Source organism: Malurus melanocephalus, unplaced genomic scaffold (genome assembly GCF_030028575.1).
Source record: "Malurus melanocephalus ecotype Western Australia unplaced genomic scaffold, MMel_1.1 scaffold_22, whole genome shotgun sequence".
NCBI lineage: Eukaryota > Metazoa > Chordata > Aves > Passeriformes > Maluridae > Malurus > Malurus melanocephalus.
Window position 1 is genome coordinate 693057 of NW_026623254.1, and position 19190 is coordinate 712246.

Sequence of the window (19190 nt, forward strand, 5' to 3'; positions counted from 1 at the left end):
AGGACAGCAAAATCCTCCCACCCTTCCTGGTAAAATTCAGCAGTGCTCCCACAAATAAATATGGGGAGACAGAAAGAGCTGGAAATTAATGAAGCTTTGCTGTCAGRAGCCGACCACTTGGGGATGTTTAAGATTGCTCCAGTCTGGGGAGAAAAGTAGCTCTTTCAGTGTACAATCACCATTTTTGGGTTTTTAATTTAAAAAGCAAAGATGCAAACGGGATGCTTTGCACAAGGGTCCTTTTCACAAACTGTACTCAATCTTCAAACAAATAATCAAAGAGTTCTTTGATAGAAGGCTAAAATACAGCTTAAATAAGTCCTGCTAAAACAGTTCAGGCTACAAAAATGCCTTTTTTTTCTTTTTTTTTAGAAATAACAGAATTTTTTTCCCCTCAGCCCTTAAGTGAGACCTGGAAGTGCAGAGCATGGTTTGGCAGCTGTGGCAGGGCTGGACCCCCCTCCACTCACAGCACTGCCGAATCTGACGGATGCCATGGGCACTCTGGGCTGGAATTGCTGGGGTGGCCTCTGAGACACTGCACACATCAGCACACAACTGGCTAATGCACTCAGCAAGTCCCTTTATAGACACCAGGCTTCACCTTGTTTCTCACTGTGTACCAAAGGTGTGAATTAATCAGTACTAGCATGCAGTCTAACATGTTTTATTGATCAATTGATGATGCTCCAGAAGCCTACATCAAATCAAGGCTCAAAAAGGAAACACAAAGGACCTGTGCTATTTTTTTTGTGCATTTAATAACCCTGCTTGTGTTAGATCCAAATGAAATCTCTTTTTGTGGAGTGACTCTTTCCTGAAGCTTTTGAAAACCCAGAGAAAGCATCTCTCTTGCTCTTCTAGTTTCGGTAACAAGAGGAGAAGTTTTCCCTACCTTTAAGACACGCCACCAAAAATGTCAAAATAAAACCAACAAAAYGTACATTTAGGTTGGATTCCATGAAAGGAAATTACATCCTCACAGCTGCTGCTCCCTGGCAGTGCAGCTCCAGCACCCTCCCTGTAGTTGGAAGGTATTTTCACATGCAATTAGCATCAAGCTCGTTTGAACAGGCTCACTAGCTGCCAGCACACATCATCCCACGGACAGCAACAACTCGGGATCCTCAATCATCCGTGTCTATCAGCTTAGCTGAGGTGGAGGAGAAGTGGGCACACTTTAATGGGGCAGGTGTGTAGGTAAGAAATGCTGTTCTTTATTCAGAAACCAATTATTGCAGACAACAGCTGACATTCACAAGGCAGTTTCAGCCCCACAGTAAAAGTACAAATAGRAATGCAACTGAGTCTGGGAGAGGGAAAATTAACCAGAGCATCCCAGTCCCAGTTGCAAGCTGGATGGAACTGCTTTGATACAGAAAAAGTGTAAAAACTTCTTTCAAAAATAGAAGGAGCACTTTCAGTATTCAGATTTAAATCAAGGTACAAATAACAGGATTATCCTGAAACTCTTTGGCAAATGTCTGAAGTATGGGTGGAGTTAATCACACTTGAAAATATATTCAGTGTTTCAAGGAGCCCTGGGCTTTCTGTGGGACAGTCTGTGCTGCCAAAAAGTCCAACATTTAACAAATGAGTTCYATCAGGCTAAGCAGTAACAGGACCCAAGCTGGATGCCACAAATCTGGAAATATCTGTGGCCCGGGCAGAACACAGATGGAACTGCCACAGCAGACACGGCTTCTCTGATTAGCAGTAGTGGCACCAATATTTTGGTCAAAAAACTCTATCACAGAAACCCTACAGGCACATTTTCAACTGCAAACTAAGAACAACATGAAGAGGTTGCAAGAGACTTTCTTTTTGACTCCTAAAAATAAAGAAAATCAAAAATCAAAGCAAATGGCCAGTGCTCTGCAGCATCTCGAACAAAGCATCAATATTATCCACTCTAAAAGCAGGCTAAATCTTAAGCCAGGGAAAAAAAACCCAAAACCCAAGAAAATACAAAACAATGAACCCAAAAAAAAAAAAAAAACACAAAAAAAAAAACAAAGCAAGCCAACCTGTATAGAATATACTTAGAGCCAGCTGCTCATTAATAGAGTCTGCAGGAACTCTACTGACTTAGCTGTTAAAATGGATGTGACACAAGAACTCTTCTACTTTGCACCACTTCAGACACCTGACAGCTTTCATGAACTTTAGATCTGCTGTTACTGGATGCATTTATAGAAGTCAGAAAAATTCATATTTTGTAGGGAAAAAATTGCTTTCATAGATGTGGTTTTAATTTCACTGTTACAAAACACAAGAGTTGGAAGCTTTTTTGTAGTTTAAGGAAAACTGTAAACATTTAGTACATKATATTGAATTTTAGCAGCTATTACACACAGCAAAGAAAATGTTCCTTCCTCTATACATTTCCCAGGCAAACATCCTGACAATTTTTGCCGGCTATAATCTGCACTAGATTGTCTAGATGGTCTATGACTTTGGTGTAATACATTAGTCCTAAAAATCACGAAATAAAGGGGATGATCCACATCTCCTACAAAGACATTTAAAATACTAAAGGGGAAAAAAAACACACTATTTATTTTTTTTTTTTTATGAAATAGCTCCTCTTCAAAGATGTGGTGATAAAATAGTTTGGTTTTTTTAAAATTCAATTATTTGGTGTCTTTATCTAGTCAGTCACAGTGACTGATGTTAAGGGTAGAAACTCAGATGAGATGTTCYGATTTCTGTTAGCCCGAAAGATCAAGGTAATTGTGATGGGGAACTGGAAAATGAGCTGGAGCCCCTTCTGTCTGGCATGTTAATGGCAGGTTTGTTAACAAAACGCCARGCACGAGGCTATCAGCACAACACAGCTCTCTCAGCTCTGCTCTCTCACATATGTGCAGCTCCAGGCTCCTGGAGCTGGGRACAGAGCTGGGCTGAGCTGCTGCTGACACACAGCACAGAAACCGTGCAGCCACGCTTCCAGATCCCAGGGCAGCTTGCACATCCAGAAATGGTAAATGTGACTACGTTTCTGAACGYGTGGAGCCTTTTCCAAGGCTCTGGAGCGAGGAGTGTGTTTTTCCTGTGCTGTTTGTGAAGAGTAGCACAAAATAGGGTCCCAATCCCTGATCAAAGCCTCTAAACTCACAGCTGATGAGTCAGCAGAGCTGAAAAGCAGTTTTCCTAACGAGGAKATGCCCAATGTGTATCACAGATGCAGCCATGCTCAAACCTCTCAGAGTATAAGAGGGTTTTCCCTTTTCTTACAGCAAAATTCAGCTGCCATAGAGTAAATGATGGATGAACAGGATTCAGGATTTACAGTGCTCCTGAAGCCACTGACAGTGCAGCATGTCCAGGAGTTTGCTCAAAGCTGTGGAATTGGTACGGACATTACTGCACCCACACAACTTCAGGAGGTACAGCAAATATCGGTAACAGTGGGAAAAAAGAAAAATGCAGAGATCCAGTCTCTTTCAACAATTTTTTGGTCATCTTGATCCCTCCTTACATAAAGACTCCACATTCTGTGTCTAAAGGAAGTATCCAAATTGATAATTTAAGCTTACCCCATACTTTCTCAAGTGATACAAGACAATAGCTGAGTAAACCTCTTTAAAGCAGTATTGCTTTAAAAGCTAAAAGGTTATAAAACGTATGTAAATTCACAAACTTACATCTCTTAATACTCTTTTCTGATGTAATTTAGGTGTCCAGTAAAGCTGTTTTCATATTCAGCATTATTTAAAAGATCTTAACAATTACTTCACAAAGATCTAGAAAATGCATTCTGAGTGTCATAAAGAGCTCCAGCAATATCCAAGAACTACTTTAAAATAACTTGACATAATTGGACATACACTAAAATATTTAATAACCAAACAAGCCTTTGAAGCAAATCACAAAGCAACACTATTCTCTCATGGTGACCCCAATTATTGCACAGGCTAGAAGAAAAGCTAAAAATGAACAGTAAGATAAACCACTCTACCACAGATTTTTTTTTCAATAATTTCTGAAGTTGTGAAGACTGACAGCATAAGAAAATACCTATAAAAGTATACTATTATTATTATTATTATTATTATTATTATTATTACAACTAACAATTAGCATAAGTTATAATAAAACAGCAAGGCAGCTTTAGTTGATGAAATAACTTGAACACAGGCACAGATACTGCACTAGACTTCTTAATTTTATGTAATATAGGGATTTAGCCTAAAAAACACTTCTTCACCCCTTCTTCTAGATTCCTGAAAAGTACTTTACAGATTATTCTGTATTATCCCYAATCATTAGACAGAGGTGAAAATAAGTATGTTCACACAGGTAACATATCTACTGAAAGCTGAACAGGAAGACAGAATACTAGGTTTTCACCAAAATATTCAAATCACCTAATGAAGTACTTGTTTTCTTTTTTTATGGGCAACTTAAATATGGAAATTTTTCACCTTATGGCAAGGAAATTCTGTTCCTGAAGTAGCCATTTTTTAAGATCATGTAAATGTGTGTCACAAATGGATTCACATTCATGAATAAACATAGACAAATCATTTGGAAATAACTTGAATTCTGCCATTGGTGGGGGGGGGAAAAAAGCCATGCCAAAATAAGGATGGCTTTCAACCTTGTCATGACTCCAGCTCTGGATAAAAGAATATGCATACCAAATTAAAAGCCATCCCTAATTTATATTTAGTAAATTGACAGCTTTATATCACATCCATCACAGCTATGTCTGTGTACTCCTCCTTTGCAATTTGTGACCACAAAAAGTAATTCATCTCCCATGCAGAGAAACCCAACAGTGTATGTCCAGTTCATTTCGGTGGTGATACAAACCCTCCCTCTGAATCCAATCCCCATTTCTCCTCTGAGTTCTCCTTCCTGTAATCCTTCAAGCAATGTAACTAAGAGCAATAAAACTGAAAGCAAAAGTATGGAGATGGAAAATACTAYGAAAGAGGTCAAAATATTACAGCAAATAGAAGTCAGTCATGAAGACACAGATGCAGAAAAATGTGGGGTTTTTGGTTCAGTTCCAACTGTTAACTGAAAGAAGACCAAAATCAAAAAACATGCTCTATTACCATGGGGACTGTATTTCCTTAAATAAAGTCAGGTACCAGGGGTCCAGGACAAAGTCTTCCAAGCAAACAGAATATWATGGCACTGCATTATACAGCTAAATGGAAAATTCATTCCAAGACAATGATGTGTCTACCTTCACATGGAGATTAGTTATAGAAGCACTGTCAGCACTTAAGGCAAACCATTCACAGTACATTAAGGAGGCAATTAGAGCAAAAACCATCTTCAGCATTATTGTTCTTACTAATTAGTAGTAGTCTACAGACACCAGAACATCAATAATAATACGAACAGTCAATTTGTAGCCTCAATTYTCAGGAAAAAGAAAACAACTAAAGTACGTATTTTCATCAAGAATTGAAACATGTATATTTAACAAGGTATCATCTACAGTAACAGCCCCTTGGGCTTTCTGACAAAACTGTTCAAATAATTAGGCTTTTACTTGCTTTTTTTTTTTTTTTTTTTTTTTTAATTCTGTACACAAAATCCTCTAAAAGCACAGAGCGAATAGACCTGAATTTTCAAACCACAGAGTCATTCTGCTTGCCCAGCCTGACATGACAGCATTCCTCTAAAAAACTGTAACCCTTTGTCACAAATTAGTTAAACAGTTTTTATTCATCTCAGAGCTCCCAAATAATCAGTTACTCGTAGGGGAGGGACCAAATTCTTCAAAGACWGGTGGAGAGATCTGTGGAAGAGACAAAGACAGACCCTGCATGTGTASAGGGAAAGGTTTAGGTTCCTTGCACAGGTGGGTACTCACCTTCCCACTGGCCTGTGAGCACCAGGCTCCTGCTGATGACAATGTCAATCTCTGTGGCACCATATTCCACTGCCAGCCTKATTTCAGTCAGTTTGGTCTCCAGAGGAGTTTGTCCAGATGGAAACCCAGCAGCCACTAGCATGAAAGGGGTGCAGGTAGAAGTAAGAAACATTTTATAAAACGTTTATAAAGTTTTATAAATTAACAATAAAATTGAAAATACCTTTAATTYATCAAAACCTTTGAAAGTTATTATTTTTTTTTAATCCCTGCTGTGTTTCAAAAAATCTAAAGGCATCTTATCCTACCCTCTCTTCATCCACAAGARACATTAGCTCTACCTTCAAAAGCCAATGTCCAGCAAGAGACCAAGTACATCTTGTGAAAACACCTTTCACAAGCCTTAAAATTTTCCAGAACAGCCTACATAAAAGCACAATATCTACTGCTTCCAGCAGAAATGAGYAAACAAGGAGAGAACTCAGATATGAAGCAATACATACATACATTTTTAATTCTCTCCAATTCCTTTAAGTAGCATCTCGAGTTTAAGCACAACAATGTTGAACAGTTAACTCACAATATAGCAAAAATTGCTTTCAATGAGTTCTATTTAAWATTATGTTTATGATGTTTAAATACAAAACTCCAAGGTAACTTTGAAAATGGAAAAATAATGGCTTTGTTAGAGATTGTCTTTCTCTCTGACATATAAATGCATTTAATACGTATTTTTCCCCTACACAACGATGAAACGGGAACAAAAATCTCACACGTATCTTAGCATTAAACACATGATCTAACTTCAAAGTCAGCTCCTGCCCTGAGCAGGAGGTTGGACCAAATGTCATCCAGAGCTCCGTTCCAACCTGAGTAATTCTTTGATTCCACCTCCTGCTCATTGCACATTCAGGACTTGTCTCTCAGGTGGGGTGACTGGAGAAGAGCTGGCACTGCTGGATCTGGATGTGCACGTCCTGACCCTGTGGCTGCTTTAGGATTTGTGCTGGAAACAGAAYTGGGACTACAGAGATGTTTTGGGAGGTGCAGAGCAGTGACAGCACAGAGCTGAGGCYTTTTCTGCCTCTCACCCWGTGAGCAGCCTGGGGGTGCACAAAAAAAGAAGCTCTTATCTGAAACCACAAATTTTCTCTTTTATTCTTCCACTTCTCTTTCCTGGCCATCCTGGAAGTGGTGTATGAGCCAGTGTGTGTGGCACAAAGTTGCTGGCTTGGGCTAAACCTCGACACAGGATTACACTCAAAAGCCAAACCTGATAGGGAAAATAAACCTTTGTTAGAGCTCCTATCATCATCATCATCTGCTTAGTGTAAACTGATCCTTGTCCAGCACTCTATTTCCATTTCTTCTATTTCCACTTCTTCTATTTCCATTTTTTCTGTCCAGGTRAGGAAAACACTGATATATTTTAAAGGCCTCTTTGAACAGCTTCCAACAAAGCAGACTTGGCAATCCTGCTCAGCTTGAAGTCGAAGGACAACAAAAGATTATACCACAAGAAAATCCTTCCATTCCCTTCCTTCCACCTGTTACCTTTTCACCTCACTCCCTGACACAAAAGCAAGTCCAGACTTCTGGATTTTATTATGAATTTTATCACATTATTTACCAAGGTACTTTTGAATAAAGCTCACCTGAAGCCACTGGAATGTTACACCGTGCAGCTTTTAGGGTGTTCACGGCATCGGAGACTCTGGCAGGATACACACACACTGCTCCAACGGTGATACCTGCAAAAGCCACAGCTCCCTGTGTCACACAGCAATTCCCACCTTCTCCACTGCAATCCACACCACCAGCACACACCATGAGCACTGTCCTCAGCTCCCACTCCTGTGTTCTCACAAGGATCTGAAGCACCACACCAGAGATGTCTGTCAGTGTTCAAATGGTTCAAGCAATTCTCCTTTCCTCCCTCACCTCACCCTGGGAGCAAGTCTACTTCAGCAGGAGTTAAAACTCCAAGTTTTTATCAACAGACTCACAGTTCAATTCCAACACACACAGCTAAGACACACTTAATCAGCAAATTACTGCAAGAGAAGCTGCAYTGCCAAGCTCTGTTCTTACTCATTGGGCCAGACTGAGCCCAGCAGCAACTGAGCAGTCTTTATGTTAACGCAGCCCCACTGCATTTCTTGTTAAAATGCTCTTCTACCAAATTCTCAGATAATTGACCTCATTATTTTACACTTCAACTGTCCAAAGAGTACATAAACCCAAGTTAAAAAAAAAAAAAAAAAGACTGATCTTTGATATTTTATTATTTGGCTTAAATCAGAGGCCTGATTCCCCTTTGGTCCATATGACTCTAATCAGCGGACCGGTGCCTTCTCTGAAAACTGAAAAAATAATGAGGAAATGCAGACATTTTCTCTACAAAAACACACACCAAAAGCTGCCATACCTTTATCATGCATGTCCAAGGCTTTGAGCAGATCCTCTCTGATAGGGTGCTTTGCTTTAAAGCASAGTCTTTGAACATTTGAAGGAGTATCATCGCCCGAGAGAGTGGTGAGGTCTATGCAGGTGACAGCTTTCAGCAGCCAAGCTGCCTGCAGAGGGAACAAAGCAAGGAATGGAGCATTTCTGTTTACWATTCCAAAGCCAACCTGCCTCAGAAGGTGCAGGAATCAGAAGCTTGGCTCTCACTCTGACAATGAGGAAATGTATAGGATGTAACAGGGAGAAGAAGCAAATAATGGCTTAGGACAGACAGGGTTAGCAGATATTTGTTTATGTCTTCAGCAGAGTCGAATGATACAGAAAGGATCCACTTTCRTGTGAATCAGGAATAAAAAACGTCTGTAATTTTGGTGCAAAAAAAAAAACCAAACCCAAAAGCAAGAGGTAAGTGACAAAGTTAAAGCACTCTTTAGATGGAAATGCTACTGAATTTTAAAAGACTTATTAATCAAAGAATGGAACAGAAGCATAACTAAAAATGTTATGAGCTTTTTTTTTGCTGAACAAAAATTGAGCTTAAGACATTATTCTGAAATATTTGTTGAAGGTGTTCCAGAAAATTCTCATTTACAGTGATGGCTTCACTAAAAGCTGACAGCTCTTACAGGGCACTGGTGCAGGGGGAGAGTTTGAAATGGCAAAGTCAACTCGAGTCCACAAAGCCCCTCTCTGTCTCCCTGCTCCGTGCTATGATTGCCAGCACAGGCAGCAGAGCTCGTTTCCACATGGAGGTATTAACTCTGCACATCTTCCACGGCTGAGCAGCCTACAAAGCCTTCACACTTGGCTGGTGGGAGTCTCCTTTTGGAACCTGCATTAATGTCACAAGGAGACCTGTTTGGGGGGGACTAAATGGGGTGATGAACCATGGCTGGCCTCTGTTAGTCTAAGCCTGACTGTTTCTGATTTCTCCCTTCATCCTGCAAGACTTTGAAAGGGTTTTCCCCTTGAAATGGTTTTATGTTTCTTTTATTTGAATTTTTTTATCCTCTGTTTGAGGGAATTTTTGCCTCACCTCTTATGACAGAATCATAAAGTCATGCAGAGAGACACACTCAGTGAGTTTCAAGGTATAAATTTCAGGTTTTTTTAAAGTTTTTCAAATGTGTATTTTGGGAAATGGTCTGCACAATTTGAATGTGTGATGCTCCTAACATTCAAACAGGTAAAGGTTCAACAACCTCTCTRTTAAATAAACAGTACATGACTACCCTGCAATGACAGTGCTCAAGCACAGAAGAGATGCTTCGGACAAAGTCAAACCTTGCTCGAGTTTCTACACAGATGAGTGGAGAAGTGTTAGGRATAAACATCTGTCCTCCAGCTCTCTTGTGGGAGTGATTCTAAATCTTTTCCTTCCCAATGATTCTCTGTAATCAAAGCCTGTGGCTCTCTCTGTCTTTGTTGTTTATATGGCAACCGTGGTCAAAACCGAAGACTTTATTCTTACATTACTGCACCTGCAGTACCCAAAACACTGAAACATTTGAACAACTTTTTCAAGAGTTAAGTATAATTAAATGATSCCTGTTATGTTCTGCTATTAAGACTGTTCTTTCATCATCTCCTTCCTCCTGCTTCCAGGTTTTCAGCTCCTGTTGCAAGTAAACAACTTGTTCAGTTTGCAGAGGGGAGGAATCCCCAGCACTGTTTGCAGGACAGCTGCACTCTGAATAAAGAAACAATTTGTCTTTTTATAGTAAGATGGACCATAACAAACCATTTACCTTATCTCAGCAGCTGAAAAATCAGTCCTCCTAACATTAGTGGGCTCCTTCCCCCCATTAAATGCCACAGCCAGTCAGGATTTTTGAATTTTAGGTTGAAACTAGTTAAGCAATGAAATCACACACGTTGAGAATGTTTAAGCAAAGAAAAATCATCCAGGTAGGTCAAATTTGACAGGGACCACGATCGTATCTTACAGCTTTAAAATTAAAAAATAAGAAGGCAGCATGCAGAGAAGTCTGTCTGGGAAACAGAATAAATGTGGTGGGATAGTAATACACAATTTAATCCACTCATGAATAAAGATGACTTAAATCCATTTGCGGTTTTGCCACTCATGAGTTATAAGGTTTTTAACTTGTTTGGATAAATGCGTCACCTTATTCCATCCCATCATCATCAAATACAAATTACTAAAATAAGACATGGACAAGCACATCTTTTAAGTTTACATGTATCTTGAAAAAAATTCAATATTACAGCCTGGAGAGGGAGACTGACTGCTTTAAAAATACAGGAACAGAATGCATAAGGAGAGCACTTACTTGCCAATTACCTTTCACAGTTTTCCATTTTTTAATTTGTTCTGCATGCCTCACCACTGCAGGTCGATTCACATACACTTTTGAGATCCAGCCAAGTTCTGGGGGGAGAAACAAAATTTTTTTTTAAAGTCTTATCTATTTCTGTGTTCTTTTAATATATGGTGTGGTACTTCAGAAAAAAGTTGTATAAAGTTTGAAATCTTTGAAAATCACATTGTGCTTTCATGTCCTTCTAAGGGCTTGTGTACTTATCCCCAGTACAAAACAGCTTTAACTTACGTTAGGGGATGATCTGTGAACTGGGTATTTCACACAGCATGTTCTGTTTGCCACTACCAATGAATTAACTTAGTACTGATGGGAGAGAGACACTGCGTTGCCAGCCCTGAACTGAGAAATTTATTATACATGTAGCATGAAAAAAAAAAAAAAACCAAAAACGACCCACAAAACAGCCTTCTGTCATTGTTTGATGACTTATTTCCAGATTCCAGAATTCCCAAAGAGCAGCAGATTCTCAACATGAAAWAATGAAACTGTCTAGAGCCAGAACCAAATATTGGCTAACGAAGACTGACTGGTAAAAGAGAACTGAGGGTTCAGGCTCTTGAATCTTTAAATTTCAGCTTAGTATGAGAAACCTGGAGTGTAATTTTTAATATCAATATACACAAATGGTAAATGAGARTACRGAGGAAAAAGAAATCRGAATATCTTTAACATCTCTTATATYCYRAAACATAAATAGTTCTTCTAAATACTGATTGTATAAGCATTCCATGAAAATCCTCTAAAAATAACATCATCAATCATTCACCACCAATCATCAGCAAATCACCACCATCAATCATCAAACAYCATCACCAGTTAAGGTCAGAATATGGACATGGGCATAGATAGATACTAGGAGATAATAATTCTGGGTGACTGCATTTATTAAGARCATGTCACTCTATGAATCTTCTTTACTATGGTATTAAATTGCATTTCCCTTGAGCATATTGATTTTAAAAAAGGTTTAAAACTTTAAAAAAAAAAAGCTGATAAACAAAATCACTTATTTTTTACAGAAACCTTACACTTTTTTTTTTAATTCCTACTGGATAGTTTTAATAGCCAAAAAAAAATTTAAAAATAGAAAACTAATATACTAGCCAAAGTATGTGTAAATAAAAGCTTGTTTTCCTAGACTTACAAAAACCAATTTAGGGTAAAGATGACTCAGTGGAAATGCAGGACAAGATGAAACAGCTGAACAAAATTTTGTTTTGAGCATACCAAACTACTGTGCTACCACTTTCCTATTACCAGATACAAGTGTTGGCTAAAAGCAGAAAACATAAACCAGTGAAGGAATTTCATAGGGAATGTAAGGAATTTATAGATTTCTTTAAGAATTTAGCATCAGACTCACTGTATGGCAACAAGGAAAAGGAGGAGGTTGCAAAGCTGCAAACCAGTCMAACAACAAAGCCAAGTTCTGCTTTCAAAGGCACAGTTTTATCCATCCTGCCCCAAAGCAAGAAGCTCAGGTGACTTGCACAAAGGGCTTGCGAAAAGCCAATGATACAAAAACCATGGCCAGAACTTTGCTCCTTTTTTGCTTATCAGTAGGCATTACAGGATATATTTAACAAAGTCCATGGGGCAGGAAAACACAAATTAATAAATAAATAGAGGAAGGACACACGAACTCTGTTAAGATTCTTCTACTATGTKCCAAGTGCTGAGGCAGCACCATTTAATCATAATCCCATTTATTACAGTAACTTTTGCACCCTACTGGATGCACAGTGATCTTTTAGCCCCTTTGGAAAATGTGATAAAACCAAAGGAAGCAGTTCAGATGAGGAATTCAGCTYCTCCCTCTCTATTAAGGATCTTTTCAGTTTGTCTACTCCAACCTATTCTTTCCACGTTTTTGAAGACAATCAAGAAAACCAACTAATAATTGATTTATAAAAACTATTCTTTGGGAGAATATGAAGACAGATGGAATATCTATATAACAAATAGATGCAAATTTAAATGAAAGGACATAAATTTCGCCCATGAGTAGGTTAATTCTTCATTAGTCATTGTTTGTGGAGGATTCAATCCAAWTCATCTTGTGCTGGATTGGGTAGAAACACACATTCAGCTGTTGTATTCACCCCACCTGACTCCAGAGCATCCTGACTCAGAAGGTCTAAGCAATCTTTTTAGGATGTACAGCACTGTACATTACATCAGCTTAAAGGATATGGTCAACTTTAAAGTTATTTGGAGAAAGGGAAAAAAAAGAAAAAAAGAAAATTCGTAATGGGAGAAAAAGTGTGGAAGAAGAGCGGAAGTGAAATCAGCAACCACCTCTGCTTTGCCCCAAGGCACCTGTGAAAGTCACCATCTATCAGCTGATCAGCACCAGCTGCCTGCATGTTCTTTGCAAATACTACAAAATCCATTGGTTTAAGCCCCTTTCACTAACACATTTTACCTTCTGTTTTCAGTAACTCACAAGGGTAGCTGACACATGGCAACTCAGTAATGTCTAATATCTAATTTTTGTGTTTGGGATGCAAGATTCCCCAAAACAGCACAGAATTTGAATGTCCAAGTAGTTTTTTGAGTGTGGGAACTCAAACCACAGTTCACAGCACAGGCAGAAATTTAAAACACAAAAAAGAATTTAACAAAAAATCAGAACTCTGTACAACTAATGTGAGAAAATCATGCAGCCACTACAGGAAATAAAATGGTGCAATAAAAATTGCACRGCAAGGAAGGACAAAGGTTCTGGTAATACGCAGCAGCAGATGGAGACTTCCATATAACACAGACCTTTTATTCAAGCCCATTCCTACATTAATTAAAGCAATGGGTAAGWGAAAACAAATATGTCTCAGCACAATCATCTCTAAATAGACTTTCAAAGTTTGCCATCTGAGGTCTCATCAAATCTTTAGATCTAAGTGTCTTTATTCAGAAAAATCACTCCTAATTTCAGCTTTTCCTTTTTTTTCATTAAAAGTCAGAATAAAACTATTTTTTGAAACAGAACTGACTGCCTTTGGATTCTCCCCCTCCCTCATTCCCCCAAGCTTTATGATTTAGTATCTGGCTAAGGAAAACTATATTTAATTAGGCTCATTAACCTTGCAGTGTGAACACATCTTTTTTTTTTTTTTTAAATAAGTCATCTGCTAGTCATCTGCACAGTCATGTGGCTTCGGGGATAAAAGTAATTAAAGCAGTTACACTACAGCTAATTAGCCAATATTCTGTAATCACTCTTCTAGTTTACTTTTTTCTCTGAAGACATTTGAAAAAATCATATTCAATTTCTTAACAGGAAATTCATCTCCTCTCTTTGAAGAATGTGAATCCAAAAATACCAAGCATTTCCTCAGAAAACAATAAATAAAACCACTTCATCAGGATAATTACATAAATATCTAAGGTTCCCAACACTTTCCTCATAAAACAGACCAAGCTTTACAGAAGCTTTAAAAAAATGTGTTGATGGCATCCCTTCAGATGGTGAAACAGAAAGCTCAAGAATGCCCGAGGCGGTAGTTTCACAAGCATTTTAAGGCAGCAGCAYTCCCAAAAGAAGCTGCCCCCCTCAACTGGTTATTTCATTTYRTGTGCCAGARACAGCATGTGTGCTCCTGCTCTTAYCATGAGCACGTGATAAAACGGGCAAGGGAAGTGATGAAAGCTGTTATTTCTGGAGAAGAGACTGAAATGCGTCCTGAAGGGAAATGAGGTGTTCAGCTGGCCACAGGCTGACCCCAGCTGGCCATGCCGAGCTGAGCAAAGCCACTGAAGGGAGACAAGGCCATGGATCGGGTCTTGTTCCATTTATCCTACCCTGCAAGCTGTTTCGAGGTTTGGGGGTTATTCAGCTTTGTTGAGACAGAAGCTGTAGTCAATTTTTCCACAGTGACATTTGAKATGGACCAACGGGCTCATATTTTCATGTGGGTGTTCTTTGATACAACTCAAGTTGAGTCTCTAAGTCATCAGCATTCAAAGACTCAGAGCAGGACATCAGAGCAGAAGCCCTGAACTAGAAATCAGCTCTGTTATCTTGTGACAGCAGTGAAATGATACAGCATTGTCCATGGATCACACGAAATGGATCAAGGTACCCTCCAAAGCACTTTGGAAACCACTGGCAAGCCTTTCCTCAGACACAGAACACCAGGGACCTGGTTTCCAGCAGGTCCAAATCCCCTGTTGTCCCCTCCCTTCTTCCCTGGCTTGAGCCATCTCCTGCTCCCAATAACCCAGCTGTCCTGATATGGTCCTTAAAACCACAAAYTTGCAAAAAGGCCAAAATGAAACAGCTGCCACAAAAATTCAAGTAACTGCTGATCTGTACCTGCCTTTCCCTCAACAAAGAACTGATTTGGTCACTCCACCCAGTGCCTTACTGATTTCCAAGGCATCTACCTGTCCTTCAGATTTGATCAAAATTACCCAGCAGATTCAAAAGGTGTTAGAACAGCGAAGAACTGGAGCCATAGCACGGGCTAAAACCAGCTATTAATGTATTAGAACAGAATTATGCTGTCTTGAAAAGGGATGTAACACTTCATTATCTAAATGCCACTTACCAACAGGCTAGCTCTCACAYGTAGATGGCTCAGAAATACCAACTTTAATTAAAAATATCAATTGAAACATAATGATTGTATTTTTGGCTCTTCAACTGGAGGGTCTGAGCAACACACAGATAATGGATGTTTTTAGAATCGTAGAACATTGCAAAACCACTGCAACTAATTACTCATTACTCAGGATACACACATATATATGTCTGTGTGTGTGTATATATATATATATACAGACACATGTAGACACGTAGAAGAAATAAAACATTCAGTCACAAAATAAGTTTGGTTGGAAGAGCTCTGAGGATCATTTGTCCAACCTCCTGTGCAATGCAGCACCAGCTCTGMGTTCAGCCCAGGCTGCTGAGGGCTTTATTCAGGTGGGTTTTGAGAGTYCCCAAGGATGGAGACTGCACAGCCCYGCTGGGCCCAAGCTGTCCCACCACCTGACTGTTCTGCACCAAGTTTGTCCTTATATCCAGTATGAATAATTCTGCCTCAGGAACCCTAAAGCCATCATTTCCCTGGGTTAAACTGGTCCAACTCCATCAGCCTTTCCTCACAGGGCAAGTGCTCCAGCCCCAGCCCCTCTGTGCTGAAGTTGTGACAGTTCAYCAATCTCTCTCTCCTACTGGGAGGCAAAACTGGACCCAATTTTCCACATAAACTCCAACAAGGGCTGGGCACAGTGGACAGTCCCCATGTCCCCCCAGTATATCTGCATCACCACAGTTACACCAAAAGAGTGTGCTACCAGCTTACATATCCAGAACAGACACTGATTGATATGTTCCACCATTTCGTTGTGAAGTGACATTAAAAATATGCATCTTATACTTTTCTGAAACATGACAAAACATGAAACCAGCTATTATAAGCCAGCGAGCTGGAGAGCAGAGCAGGAGAGGCAGACTCCTTTCCATCCCTGCAGGCATTGTGGTGAACCCAAGCCCATAAACTCTCCAGAGTGAAACAAAAAGCTTGTAGAACTCTTTATCCAGCTTCTTTACATGACTCTCAGATGGCAAATGTATCAGTGTTTTAGGTTAGTGAGCCTCTAACTGTGCACATCAGTGTCTTTTCATTTGTGCAACATGTACCTGATCTTTATTCCAAGTAAACACCTTCTTCTTCTACTAAGGCACRGTGATGGGTATGAGGGAAGGGGATAAGGAAGGAAGGATCAATGAATTTTACAAAAATGTATTTATTTTTTARAAAGTCACACGGGAGAGCACTATGTGCTATGATTTGTGAAAAGTTTGGCTTGTCATTGATAAACAAATAGATGTTCTCTAATGGCAACATCAGAAATCAATAATACTGCTTCAATAATGACATTAGGTAGCAAGCACAGAAATAGCAGACACAGAAGAAGACTCAAATAATGTAATTTTCAGTAAAATATATCTTACCACTAGATGTCCCTGTTAGAAAACTCTAAATTCTACACAAAGCTGTGTGGCAAAGAGGGCAAATCCCCTGAATTGCTGTTCAAGCTGCTGGCACAAGCCTGTAAAACCTTCCAAAGCCCAAGTGCCTAAGTCATAGAAGCAGCCTGTATTATCAGCAACCATGGGAGATAAAGGTAAGGGTTTACCATGCTCTTTTWGAGTGCTGCTACCAGCAGCACTAAGATATGTTAAGTGCTGTATTAAGTGTGTTGCCGTATTTGATACGTATTTAGTGGGAGAGCACAGCAGGAAAGTTCAGTTTGCCCTTTAAAACAGCCAGCATAAGACAAATGCTAGAAGCTGCCACTTAAAAATGGTGACAATCACACCATTTCCCTTCTATACTTGTCCTAAAAATGTAATCCAGCTCATTTTGACCACAACTTGATTAAACAAAGCTCATCCAGAAGGGATGAAAACAAGTATCAGAACTGAGCCGACTTCAAGTTTCTGAATTCCCCACACCTACCAACAACTAATTTTAAGGTTGAATTTACTGAGAAAAGGCATGACACACACMTAGTTTAAAGTAACTGTAGTGCATTTGCAAACTTTTGTGCGAGCTTWTATTCCTAACACAGTGAAGTTTGGTCACTTCATTATTAATGCTCATTTCAACTCTTCAGATGGCTGCAGCTGAAACTCACCCGTTCCTATGAGCAGCCAGTGAACAAAGTCATCAGAGAAGAATCGGACAACTCACTTTTGAAAGCTGCAACATGTCCACAGTGTCAGTGAATGAAAACACAGCTCTCACTTGTCCATCCACAGGCTAACCATTCACACTGCACTGTGTTTGTGTAAACTGCACTGTTGCSTGTGTGAAAGGTTCCTGTGCTTTTTCTCCTGACAGGCACATGACACCGTGAGCGGCACAGCCTCCTGAACTCTGAGCCCTACCTGTTCCACACCAGCTGTCCTTGGCTTTCCACCTTCCTTGAGGCCACCTCTGGGTCTCCTCAAGTGTCCATCGCTCATAGTGACCAAATGAGCAACCTCAGAAGGAACCTACCACTCCCTACACTGTAGGAAGGCTCATGGCTTTCATTCACTGCTGCAGTTGGCTTTTGCGGAGGAAGCTGTAGCACCTTCCCCTTCCCCAGCAATCAGCAGATGAGGAGCTACAACGGGAAAAAGGCAAAGAAACCCTTTTCTTGGCTGTTCTCGGCCTTACCTGAGGCACAGTCACCTTTAGGGCCCGGAGACCACCTGCGAACACGTGGAAAAGCCCTAACGAAGTAACACGTTCCKCTGAGTGCATTCGACAAGAGGATCGGAAGAGAGAGTCCCGAGATTGCAAATCAGAGCCTCATTAAGTGTTTTGAATCTCTTGGTGAGCAAGGAACAGGAAGAATGCTGCCGTGAGAATGGCGTGCAAGAGAGGACCAGGTCCAGCTTTGTGAAAGGATCAGAGCTGCCCTACGAGCTCTCACCCCGCTCGGAACCCCTGCAGCCAAAGCCGTATGTGACAGGGGAATTCGTGTCTGACGTGCAGTGCCAAAGTGTCCCGCCGATTACAAGACAAGGGAACATGTCAGAACACCTACAGGAATAGTTCTATTCCTACTTCGGCTTTTCAGAGGAGCACGGCTCCCCAGCCGCCTGCAGGAAGCTCCGCCGGGCGGGGAGAACCGGGGGCCGGCTCCTGCCCTGCCCCGCCCCGCCCCAGCGGCTCCTCCCCGCCCCTCCGGGACCCCACAGCACTGCCCGGGTCCCGCAGCCCCTCCAGCCCCGCTTACCCAGCTCGGTGCCCGGGTTCCGGCCCGCCATGGCCCGCACTGTCCGGCCCCGCCCCGCACGGGCAGGAAGCGGCGGGGCTGCCCCGGGAGCTCCCCGCCCCGTGGGGACCGGCASGGCAGGGCTGGACGGGCAGGGCTGGACGGGCAGGGCTGGCGCACACCCTCGGCTTCCCCAGGACCACATCTCGGCCCTGCTGCGGCGAGAGCGGCAGGGATGTGCCTGTCCATGGATATCCCGTTCCTTTAGCCATGCGTAACGCTGAAATTGCCGCTCGGGTGATGAGTCAAAGCTCTGTCCAGTGGCTTCGTGTTGAATCTTCAAGGAGGAACTATCGCCACAGGTACACAACCTGCTTGGGCAACAATGAACCTCCTTTGGTAACAAAGCCACCGAAAACTTCATGGCCTTKACTTATTTCCAGAAGTGCAAAAAACTACAAAGTCTCATGAAAAATGTATTGAACGTTGTTAATATTCACGTTKAGATGAAAGATGAAATTTTCCACGTTACTTCTATTTGCTCAGTGCTAACAAAGTAATCACAAACTCAGAACAGCATGGCATAAAGCAGGAAAGGGTCATAGCTCTGAAACCTGTGCACACTTTTGTTTCTGCTTTTCCCCTACCMGAACTGAATGTGTGCTTTGAGAAGCAGTGGTTTCAAAGACAGTACTCACTCTAGAAAGTATACACTGTTTACACTGTGTACTTTAGAACAGRTAAAAGCAGTGCAAAAATTACAAGCTTTCATGTGTTAGTGGTGGTGCAGCCTCATCCTCCCCCTTTTCTTGGCACGCTATAAT

General features: G+C 40.8%; 1 protein-coding gene across 1 annotated transcript in view; it reads right to left on the minus strand.

Annotated features, from left to right (window-relative positions):
- DERA (deoxyribose-phosphate aldolase) overlaps window positions 1–18471 on the minus strand; it is a 42988-nt gene extending 24517 nt beyond the window's left edge. Inside the window, exons 1-5 of the mRNA XM_057390004.1 lie at window positions 18388–18471; window positions 10597–10694; window positions 8265–8412; window positions 7492–7587; window positions 5837–5971 (exon numbers count right to left, since the gene is read on the minus strand). Of these exons, the coding sequence (XP_057245987.1) occupies window positions 5837–5971; window positions 7492–7587; window positions 8265–8412; window positions 10597–10694; window positions 18388–18418 (508 nt within the window). The 5' untranslated portion in view covers window positions 18419–18471. The remainder of the gene's footprint in view (window positions 1–5836; window positions 5972–7491; window positions 7588–8264; window positions 8413–10596; window positions 10695–18387) is intronic.
- Between the last annotated feature and the right edge of the window lie 719 nt (window positions 18472–19190).